Source organism: Xenopus laevis, chromosome 5S, assembly GCF_017654675.1.
Source record: "Xenopus laevis strain J_2021 chromosome 5S, Xenopus_laevis_v10.1, whole genome shotgun sequence".
NCBI classification, from domain to species: domain Eukaryota; kingdom Metazoa; phylum Chordata; class Amphibia; order Anura; family Pipidae; genus Xenopus; species Xenopus laevis.
The window spans coordinates 40,020,572-40,033,091 of NC_054380.1; the positions used below are offsets into that span (position 1 = coordinate 40,020,572).

Genomic DNA, 12,520 nt, shown 5'->3' on the forward strand with positions numbered 1-12,520 from the left:
CAAGGGTTTCAAAAACGTTATTTTTGTTTTATCAGCAGTTGAGAAACAGTCTAAGCTTTTTCTCCAGCAAGTCATCCCAAGTCCTGAGTAGTATTAGTTTTATGTATTTACTAGCCATAGGTTTTTAGGAATTGATTTACAAACCAAACTCATAAGTTCATAAGTAAGCCAACTAATACAAATATTCCATTAATGGAATACTGCATTGTTCTTTGGATAAAAGGATTCGTGGGTTTGAGTTCACGAAATGTGAATATGTAAATACAGTTTGCTAAAATGCAAGAAAATACATATATAAAAGTATTTTTTTTCAAGGCTGAACTAAGGGAAACTCAACCTTATTTTATAATAAAATAAAAATTTAAAAATAAAACAATATTTTATCAAAACGTGGTATTTTTAGAATATAAATAATTAATAGTTGATTTTTGGATGAGATTGTCCTTCTTTTGTTTGTCTTTTCCTAATTAATTTTAAAGGTTTTCGTCTTTCTTAGCTTCTCTTTAAAAAAACTGAAATTCTGATATATGAATCTTTTTTTTGTTGTCCTGGCCTGTAGATGGCAGCAAATGCCAACAGATAAGTTAAGGTTTGAACATTGTTATAGGAGAATTTTATAATTATTGACACATGGAAGATAAAATTTATCAGAACTATAGAGTGGCCCATTCAGAAGCAACTAAAGGTTCAGTAGCCCTACTTTTTCTACTTTACAGACACTTTCTTCCTGGAAGGGGCACCCTAGAAATAGATCCAGGCTACATTTATTCCCTGAGAAGCATCCACTAGTAGGGATCCGGACCACTAGCATAGTTTTTTTCTACTGGCGATCTAAACATGTACCTGTGCTAGTTGACATTGTCAAAATTGACGCGCCCCCCAAATTTTCGCTGATTTTTTGTCATTTCACAAATTTGCGGGAAATTGACGAGACAAATTCACCCATCACTAATCACTTCCTAAAACCTCATTGGCAGGCTCCCTGCCCCTGATATAGGGGCTGGTTCCCTTAGGGCACATTTCTTTACTGGGGACTCCAGGTTCCCCAGCAGCATCCACCCTTGGGCACAGGTGAGGTCCAAAAGATAAAGAGCCAAGTGTTCCCTCCTATTATATTAACTATGTATAGGGAATTCTAATAACACCTTAGGCTTCCCTTCCAGTGGGCATCAGTGATGAGCTAATCTGCCCATTTCATTTCCCCAAAAAATTTGCAAAACTACAGAAAGCTTCACGAAATGGCAAAAAATTAAAAAAAAATTTTGTCACACAACAATTTTGTAGCAATGGGTGTCTATGGGTGTTTTTATCTTGCCACCTTTTTTCTGCTTTTGCGCTACCGATAAAACATTTTTATCTTTATTTTGTAAGTAAGTACAATTAGCCCAGTTCCTGAATGCAGGCCTATGGCTATGTAACTGTGGTGCAACACATTACATGAGCAGTGAGATTGCTATAATGAATCAGAGTACTGCAAGAACAACGGTTCATTTTCTGCAGGAAATTTGGTGGGTCAATTGCCCCCCCATACCACCGTCTGATATCTGCTTGACCTTCTGGGGTACGGTTGCAACTTGATTGCTATTTTATCTGCCCAGTCAATAACAATGAGTGTTGGGAGTTGCAGTTTAAAATCTGAAGAATCTGAAGAATATCCCTGTGTCTAGATTTATATGTGCCTATGGCATACAACATGCTGCACCTACAGCTATAGTTAAAACTTGCCAAAGCTGGGCATTCTATTTTAAACAACTGCTATTAGGGCCACAGTATGGTACCATGACAAACATGCATTAAAGTTGTTTTGCTGATGGCAATGCCACTGTGTTACTGCTTTGGTAAATGGCATTTATATGAACTGGTAAAATGCTGACCAGACAGTGCAAATAGCAGTCCTATAACAGCCTGAGCATAAATTAGGGAATATTACTATGTATGAAAGCACTCTGGTGCCTCAAACCTAAGTGAATCAAGTAATTAATATTTTTTTTTTGTTTAACTTGATTTTCTACACATTTACACATATAGAATTATCCCACCACTATATTTTTTTGATTTCTTCCCTGAAAATCCCTAAATCTACCAAAAGTATAAAATAATCCAAGCAGCAACAAGCATCAGGGTGTTTTATTTGCCATGAAGCATGAATAGAACAATGCCTCAGGTATAAATTTATAATGGGCAACAATGATCATTTAGGTCTGTCCAAGTTCCCCTCTTACAGCATGTTTTGAAAGAAATTTGGGTATAACACCCCTTTAATAGCACACAGGGCAATGACTTCAGCTTAAGCATTTTAGTTGGCCGCTTCCAGGTCAGTTCTATGGCTAAAGCAAATAAAAGGGGGGGGGGACCAGTGGGCATTGCTGCATATTTTCCCAAATTGACCTTCTTGTCATAGTTGGAAGTGACATAACTAAACATGGTGGACACGGAGATCAGTGCAGGGTTGGGAGTGGACTTTGAAAAAGACATGATTATTTTATGCAGAATAACTATAGCAGTTGTGGTTGGGTGACTGCCTTCACCTGTAAAGCTACGGATTTAATTGTGGAACCTCTGAATTAAGTTCTCCTTTAAATTTAGAACCAGTTCCACAGAAAATGTTTAAATTATTATCCTAAATTTGTTTTATAACCCAACTAGCAAACCAATAAATTGATCTTTAAAAAATATTTCCTAATCAGTGCAAACAGACAGCAGACATTTCCATGAGCAAACTAGAATCAGAATCAGAAGAAGTAACATATAATGGGCCTAGTCACATGTAGAAGGTTCAGAATTAAGATTTCCCAGCATACAAAACTCTTTAAAACATCCATCTATATGGCTCTTCAATCAATTAAATGTCCCAAAAATCATATTGTACAATACAAGAGTGGTTACATTTATCCTTTGAAAAAAAAAATAATTAATATAATTTAAATCTTTAGGATGGGTGCCTCATAGCCTTCCAGCTGTAGATGAACTACAACTCCCAAATCCATTGCCAGCCAGTCAGTGTAGCAGTGTATTTAAAGTTTAGCAAGTCCATAATTTCCAAAATGGAGATATAATGTGGATTAGACTGCAATGCCTTGATCTATAAACAAATGGTCTAGTTTTGCCTCCAGAAAGGAATTTGTTCCTCGTAGTCCTCTCAGCACTTGAGATACCCATTGAAAATATTCTTGGACTCTCTCTTCTGACCAGCCTACAAAGTAGAAGACATTTTTAATACATCAATCAAAGGATCAAGGGTCTGATAGTTACTACCACTGTCTTTTTAAGTACACAGACTCTTCCCTACACATATAAGTACAATTATGGGAATAGTTGGGACCTGGGATTTCTAAATAAGGGATCTTTCTGTAATTTGGATCACCATATCTTAATGGGGTGCTTCACCTCCAAGTTTACTTTGTTTGTTATAGAATGGCCAATTCTAAGCAACCTTTCAATTGGTCATTATTTTTTTTATAATTTTTTAATTATTTCCTCTGTAAGGGCTAGTCCACACGGGGAGATAGCCACGCGTTTGCGGTCGCGGCGACAAAGCGCCGCGCCAGTCGCCGCGACCGGCGCAGGCGACCGGCGCAGGCGACAGTTTTGTATGGGCACCTATGTAAAAACGCCTGTGCTAACCACACGAGGCGATGCGCTTTTCAACAGTCGCCTGAAAATGCCTCGCCAGGCATTTTCAGGCGACTGTTGAAAAGCGCATCGCCTCGTGTGGTTAGCACAGGCGTTTTTACATAGGCGCCCATACAAAACTGTCGCCTGCGCCGGTCGCGGCGACTGGCGCGGCGCTTTGTCGCCGCGACCGCAAACGCGTGGCTATCTCCCCGTGTGGAATAGCCCTAAGGTTGCAAATGTATTGTTATTGGGGAGTTTGTTTATACAGAGGCTTCTCTGTGATTGCTGATTTGCTTTGACTGTGCACAAGTAATTTAAATCATACGTCTCACCTTAAAGGGTACCTATCACAGGAAAATAATTTCCTCAAGGGAGGTGTGAGCTAACAGAGAATGCCCTCTAGAAACAATACTATTTTGGCCAATACATACTACTAGGGTGCATGACACCCACATTGGGAGGGAGCTTCTAGTGCGGGGACATGTTTGATCAGACAAATACGCATAATGACTGAGCCTCTCGGCTTGCTCATTCGTGTGTGACTTTGTGCGCATAATGACACTATAGCCACGTAATGCAATATTAAGTCATTATTTAGATGAGCAGCAACCAGGTCCGGACAGTGATTCACAACAGGCCCTGGCATTCCAAGTACACAGAGGCCCGAGCAGCCCCCCACCAGCCCAATAAATAGTCTATGGCAACTTACAGCAGCCCCTCTGGCATTTGCCAGAACCCACAGATTGCCAGTCCGGACCTGGCTGCAACAAACAATTGTTTTAAACAGAACTGCATTTTGGACAATCCACATCTCAACATCGAGTGAGTCTTTTTCATGGCCATGTCATGATGTGCATTTGTCTGCAAATTATTTGAGTTTGGGAACTTTGTATAACTGTAGCTTTAATAAAGGTGGTACCAGTTGCTGTACTTTTTACCATTTTGTGATTTTTTAGAAGTAAATGCAACAGCTAAGACAGAATATTACCTTCTGGGGTGCAGCGCTTCAAGTATCGCAGGTTGTATAACTTGTTTGCTAGTTTCACTAGCTTGGCTTTGTGGCTGCAGTGAGGTGCGTGTGCAATTTGCTGCTTCTTTCTTTCCATCTTTGGTAGAGTCTTATCATCTGTCACTTTCTCTACTATGTTACGTACATCTTGTCCAAAATGCAACTCAATTTCTGCAAAAGTGGTGATAGTGTCTTCTACAATGTTGTGAAGCAGAGCTGCCTAAAAATCAAGATTTGTATATAAAAAAGCTTGGGTGTTAAATGTTATGTGAACCGTCAAATAAGTGGACCACCGTTGTGTTGCATGGGCACACTGGATCTTTAAATCTGACATTAAAAATGAGAGGTCATGGCCCTCCAGATATTTAGCAAGGAAGCCTATTTTTACATTACATGGCTCAGTTACACTTCAACACAGCAGAACTACCAAGCCATGTCATACATAACCAGTACAGGTATGGGACTTATTATCCAGAATGCTTGTAACCTGGGGTTTTCTGGATAACGGATCTTTCCGTTATTTGGATCTTCATACTTTAAGTCTACTAGAAAAACATTAAGGATTAATTATATCCTAGTTTGGACAAAGTACAAGGTACTGTTATTATTACAAACAATAAAGAAATCATTTTTAAAATGTGGATTATTTGGAGAAAACGGATACTATGGGAGATGGCTTTCCAGTAATTCGGAGCTGTCTGGATAATGGGTTTCCCGATAACGGATACTATACCTGTATTCTTTTGCATTTCTGTTGAGCGTGCCCTCCTTATTATGTATTTGGATCTATCCTGAATAAAAGAACTACCTGGAGCACTGCTGTATCTGTTATTCCAGCCTCATGAGACAGTATTCTTGCAACACCTGAAATATAAGGTCAGAGTATGAATGCATAAGAAGCCTATATTTAACAGTATCATAAATATGATTGGAAAGGACACATGGATAAAGTATTGACCACTGGTAAAAACCTAATGGGTGGCTAATATACAGTGTTTTCTCATGGTCCTTTCTTCTCTGTTGTTTGTGCTTCTCTACAGCAAAATTTGCAGCTTCCAGAATAAGTGCAGCTTCTGAACTCCTATTGCCGCAGCGAAAAAATAAAAGAGGACCTGTTATTTGTAATAAAAACAAAGTTACATACCGGTAAATATATCCCTTCCCTCGTCTTTGTTTCTTTTAGAAAAATTGACATGTTAAATTTAATTTGGTTTCTTGGGTGCCAGCAGATTGAACCCCCCCCCCCCCTCGTTTCTGTCTGTGGGCTGGGCTGTGCCATACTGGCAAATCTTGTGTATGTGCAGTAATTAATAAAGAGCACCCTGATAAACACTGGTTCTGCGCCAATCATGTCACACAAGGATATCATGCTCTATTGGATGTGTTTAAAAACATTAAATTACACATTGTGTTTTGTAAGCCAACATAAAACACCAATCCAGCCCCCCTTTGTGCTCATGAAAGAACTGGGAGCTGACAGGCTGTAATAGAGAACTGCAAGTAGCGGCAGTAGTGGATTGTAGGGGTCTGTTTAGTGTCACATATGGAATGTAGAGGGCATGTACAGTGAATAGTTTGTATGGGACTACAGTCAGGTAAAGCAGACGGGCTTCTCATTGGCAATAATTCACTACAAGGATGTATGTGTAATTGTTGATGATAGCAAGGAGGTGTGAATTTTGAGATCCATACTATAGAAATACTTCTGTGCAGCTGATCACTCGGGTAGGGAGGAGAATCATATCCAGATGTAATGCGTACATGCAGAGAAACATTGCCATAAAACACTTCTTTGCAATTCGTTTCTCGATTATTCTTAGTTAAATGCACAAATTGGAGTGCAGCAGAACCATATATTTCAACCATGAATTCACTTCAAAAACTGATAGCAATATGTTCTCATTCATTTGTTTTGTCTCACTCTCTGTATATATAGATATAGAAAATTTGACTATTTTAAAAAACTTTGTTATTGCGACTTGCAGTTCCACAATACTCTTCAGGTGCGTTCAAGTTTTCTTGTAGCACACCCCTGCAGAAATTCTTATTAACAATGCAAAAGACCCAAAAATCCCACCGACGATTTAGATTCTAGTCGGCTGGAGGCAGTTTGGGGGCGACTAAATCTCCCCGAATCTGAGCGTATGTCTCTGCCCTTACCCTGCATTCAGCCAGTGCTTTGACTCTCTTCTGTCTTAGGGTCTAGCCACACAAGCAGATTCGGGGAGATTAGTCGCCCTAGCAACAAATCTCCTCTGCTTCGGGGCGACAATCTCCCCGAACTGCCTTCGCCCTGCCCTCCGCCGGCTAAAATGGAAATCGCCGTATGCGGTGCTTCATTTTCCGAAGTCGCCCGAAGTTTCCTCGTACTTTGGGCCCGAAGTTTCCTCATACGAAGCGCCGCGTGTGCCTTCCCCCAGGCGATTTTCATTTTAGCCGGCGGAGGGCAGGCAGTTCGGGGAGATTGTCGTCCCTGAAGAAGAGGCGATTTTGGAAAACGAAACGCTCTGAATGCCATCCTGCCGACGATTTAGATTCTAGCCGGCTGGAGGCAGTTTGGGGGCGACTAATCTCCCCAATCTGCTCATGTGTCCAGACCCTAAGACAGAAAAGAGTCAAAGCACTGGCTGAATGCAGGGTAAGGGCAGAGACATACGCTCAGATTCGGGGAGATTTACTCGCCACCAAACTGCCTCCAGCCGGCTAGAATCTAAATCGTCGGCGGGATGGCGTGAGGCAACTATGGACGACTTCGGAAAAAAAAGTGCTCTGAGTGCCATCCCGCAGCGATTTACATTCTAGCCGGCGGGAGGCAGTTTGGGCGGCGACTAAATCTCCCCGAATCTGAGCGTATGTCTCTGCCCTTACCCTGCATTCAGCCAGAAGAGGCGACTTATCTCCGGGCGACTAAATCTCCCTCGAATCTGAGAGTGTGTCTCTGCCCTAAACTGGAATAATTCCGCCAAAAAAGAGGAGGGGAGAGGAACCGCAGTAAAGTAACTTTCTGTTTTGCAGCTTAAGGTCAGAGAGACAGGGAAATGACTGCGGGATGCAGTGGCGTAACTAGACTGCTAAGGGCCCCAGTACAGAAATTTACAACGGGGCCACCCTAAAGGGGTTGTTCACCTATCAGTTAACTTTTAGTATGATGTAGAGAGGAATATTCTGAGATAATTTGCAATTGATTTTCATTTTTTATTATTTGTGTTTTTTGACTTATTTAGCTTTTTATTCAGCAGCTCTCCAATTGCAATTTCAGCAGTCTGGTTGCTAGTGTCCAAATTCCCGTAGCAACCATGCACTGATTTGAATAAGAGACTGAAATATGAATAGAAGAGGGTCTATATACACAAATTAGTCATTAAAAAGTAGCAACAGTAAATGTGTAGCTTTACAAAGCATTTGTTTTTAGATGCAGTCAATAACCCCCATTTAAAAGCTGGAAAGATGTAGAAGAGGAAGGAAAATCATTCAAAAACAATAAAAAATAAATAATGAATAGTGATGGGCGAATTTCGCGAAACGGCGAAAAATTCGCGAAACTGCACCGGCGTCTCGTTTTTGATGCCGGCGCCCGTTTTTGACGCCGACGCCCGTTTTTTTACCGCGAATTTTCACGGGCGTTTTGCGAATTTATTCGCTGGCGGCGAATCGCGCAAATTCCCCGCGAATTCGCGCCTGGCGAATAAATTCGCCCATCACTAATAATGAAGACCAATTGAAAAGTTGCTTAGAATTAGCCATTATATAACATACTAAAAGTTAATCCAAATGTTACATGTAAAAAGGACATGTAAAATGGAGGTTTCACTGTATTATAATGATATAGGGCATAATGTACCCCTTAGTGTAAATGATAAGGATATTAGAAGTCACCGAGGGGTTGTTCTGTGACCATTTAAAGGCACAAGGCTGCAGGTTGAGTTATACAGGGAACTCTGAGTATCACTCATGTATTATAAGGGACAATGTACCCCCTACTGTAAATGATAAGGATATAAGAAGTCACTGAGGGGTTTTGTGACCATATAAAGACACAGGGCTGCAGGCTAAGTTATACAGGGAACTCTGAGTACCACGTGTGTATAATAAGGATATTACAAGTCATTGAGGGTTCTGTGACCATATAAAGGCACAAGGCTGCAGGTTGAGTTATACAGGGAACTCTGAGTATCACTCGTGTATTGTAAGGGATCTTATTTTCTCCCCAACCACAATGTATTTACACTTATATTGTCCACCCTACAATCTTCCTACATTCTGTTTTCCCCTCCTCTTCTGCTCTCTCAGGGTTGCCAGGTTTTCATCTCAAAACCAGCCAATGACTATCCAAAACTAGCCAAAAAGTAGCCAAAAGCCATTTTAAAAGTAGCCCAAAACTAGCCGAATTCGTAAATGGAAAAATCTTAATAAAAAAAAATTAAAACAATAAGGGTATCAAATCCTCCACACACACACTCACAGACACACATTCAGACAGACACACACTCAGACAGACACACACTCAGACAGACACACACTCACAGACACACAATCAGACAAACACACACTCACAGACACACAATCAGACAGACACACACTCAGACAGACACACACACACTCAGACAGACACACACACACTCAGACATACTCACACACTCACACTCACAGACACACACTCAGACAGACACACACTCACAGAAACACACTCAGACAGACACACACTCACAGACGCACACTTAGACAGACACACACTCACAGACACACACTCATACACACACACACTCACAGAAACACACTCAGACATACATACACTCACAGACACACACTCAGACATACACACACACACACTGACAGACACACACTGACAGACACACACTCAGACAGACACACACTCACAGACACAGACTCACAGACACACACTCAGACAGACACACACTAACAGACACACACTCAGACACACACTCACTCACAGAAACACACTCAGACATACATACACTCACAGACACACACTCAGACACACACACACACACACATACACTGACAGACACACACTCACTGACACACACTCAGACAGACACACACTCAGACAGACACTCACTCATATACACACACTCACAGACACACACTCAGACATACACACACTTACAGACACACACTCAGACAGACACACACTCACAGACACCCACTCACAGACACCCACTCAGACAGACACATACTCAGACATAAACACAAACTCACAGACACACACTCACATACACATACACATACTCAGACAGACACACACTCAGACAGACACACACTCAGACATACACACACTCACAGACACACACTCAGACAGACACACTCACATACACATACTCAGACAGACACACACTCACAGACACACACTCAGACACCCACTCACAGACACCCACTCACAGACACCCACTCACAGACACCCACTCACAGACACACACTCAGACAGACACCCACTCACAGAAACACACTCAGACATACATACACTCACAGACACACACTCAGACATACACACACACACACACTGACAGACACACACTGACAGACACACACTCAGACAGACACACACTCACAGACACACACTCACAGACACACACTCAGACAGACACACACTCACAGACACACACTCAGACACACACACTCACAGAAACACACTCAGACATACATACACTCACAGACACACACTCAGACATACACACACACACACTGACAGACACACACTCACTGACACACACTCAGACAGACACACACTCAGACAGACACTCACTCATATACACACACTCACAGACACGCACTCAGACATACACACACTAACAGACACACACTCAGACATACACACAAACTCACAGACACACACTCACAGACACCCATTCACAGACACCCACTCAGACAGACACACACTCACAGAAACACACTCAGACATACATTCACTCACAGACACACACTCAGACAGACACACACACTCGCAGACACACACTCAGACAGACACACTCACATACACATACACAGACAGACACACTCACATACACATACACAGACAGACACACACTCACAGACACACACTCAGACACCCACTCACAAACACACACTCAGACAGACACCCACTCACAGAAACACACACACACTCACAGAAACACACTCAGACATACATACACTCACAGACACACACTCAGACATACACACACACACACTGACAGACACACACTGACAGACACACACTCAGACAGACACACACTCACAGACACACACTCATACAGACACACACTCACAGACACACACTCAGACACACACACACTCACAGAAACACACTCAGACATACATACACTCACAGACACACACTCAGACATACACACACACACACACACACTGACAGACACACACTCACTGACACACACTCAGACAGACACACACTCATATACACAAACTCACAGACACGCACTCAGACATACACACACTAACAGACACACACTCAGACATACACACACACACACTGACAGACACACACTGACAGACACACACTCAGACAGACACACACTCATATACACACACTCACAGACACGCACTCAGACATACACACACTAACAGACACACACTCAGACATACACACAAACTCACAGACACCCACTCACAGACACCCATTCACAGACACCCACTCAGACAGACACACACTCACAGAAACACACTCAGACATACATACACTCACAGACACACACTCAGACAGACACACACACTCACAGACACACACTGACAGACACACACTCAGACAGACACACACTCACAGACACATACTCAGACAGACACACACTCACAGACACACACTCAGACAGACACACTCAAATACACATACTCAGACAGACACACACTCACAGACACACACTCAGACACACACTCACAGACACGCACTCACAGACACACACTCAGACAGACACACACTCAGACAGACACACACTCAGACATACACTCACAGACACACACTCAAAGACACACACTCACAAACAGCCACTCACAGACACATACTCAGACACACACTCACAGACACACACTCACAGAAACACTCACTGAGAGTTGACTTGAGTGAGCACTGAGTAGTCAGTGAGTGAGGTAAACTTTACCACATGGAGCAGAGCAGCAGGCAGTCTCTTCTTGATGAACTGTGATGTCTCCAACCAACACAAGCACACATAGTCCCCAGCCAGTGAAGGGGGGGGGAGGGGCGTGCCGTGGGGCAGCACAGAAGCAGCAGTAGTCTCTCTCTCTCTCTCTCTCTCTCCAGGAGGCTGGAATGATGGCCGCCCACTTGGGGATAGGCCAATCGGCTTCAGCGGTGGGCTGGGCCAATCGGATTTGGGGGGTGCCCCCCCTACCCCTGGAAAAGTGAGTGCTGTGGGGAGGGGGCGGCAAAATGAAGCCTCAGGCCTGCTTGTTAGCTTAACCCTGTCCCCTGACATCATGGATCAGAATCAAAAATGAAATATGGTTTATATGAGGAGCACTGCTGCCCTGCAGTACTGGGGTCAAAGGCTCAATTCCATCCAGAAAATGATCTGCAACCCCCTGGTTCTAGCCTTCTAACCTCAACCTGAGCAAACCAATCAGTCAATATCTATACTTCTTTTATATTTCACATTCTCTGTATTTAGTTCATGCATGTCAAAAGGTTTTCTGCCATTGATGCTTTTAACTGTCCTTCTGAGTTCTTAACCAGTGATCTGCTAGGGGCTCCCAGTGGGCGGGACTGTTACTGTTGGCAACCCCAGCATTTCACTGTGAGCAGTGACAGTTGAGAGATTTGGAGAGACAGAGCAGCTAGTGATTTAGAGAGAGAGTATTTGCAGAAGATTTTTCAGTGACCCAGGCAGCTATTTATTGGAGTAAGTTAAGGGTATATCATGGCTTTTC

General features: G+C 42.6%; 1 protein-coding gene across 1 annotated transcript; it reads right to left on the reverse strand.

Annotated features, from left to right (window-relative positions):
• Window positions 1–2,112: 2,112 nt before the first annotated feature.
• Window positions 2,113–12,270, reverse strand: LOC108717406 (guanosine-3',5'-bis(diphosphate) 3'-pyrophosphohydrolase MESH1). The gene is made up of 5 exons (XM_041564097.1): window positions 12,231–12,270; window positions 11,734–12,030; window positions 5,433–5,488; window positions 4,604–4,844; window positions 2,113–3,193 (listed from the first exon to the last, which is right to left on the reverse strand). Exons 1-5 carry the CDS (start codon window positions 12,268–12,270, stop codon window positions 3,063–3,065), a joined length of 765 nt encoding a protein of 254 aa, XP_041420031.1. The 3' UTR covers window positions 2,113–3,062.
• Window positions 12,271–12,520: the final 250 nt, after the last annotated feature.

Coding starts and splice junctions, on each gene's coding strand:
- LOC108717406 (XM_041564097.1), bottom strand. CDS start 12,270: ATGCATGAACTAAATACAGAGAATGTGAAATATAAAAGAA. Junction 5,489..11,733: donor CTGCTGCTCTGCTCCATGTG/GTAAAGTTTACC, acceptor CTTATATTTCAG/GTGTTGCAAGAATACTGTCT. Junction 4,845..5,432: donor CAGATACAGCAGTGCTCCAG/GTAGTTCTTTTA, acceptor CTTGATTTTTAG/GCAGCTCTGCTTCACAACAT.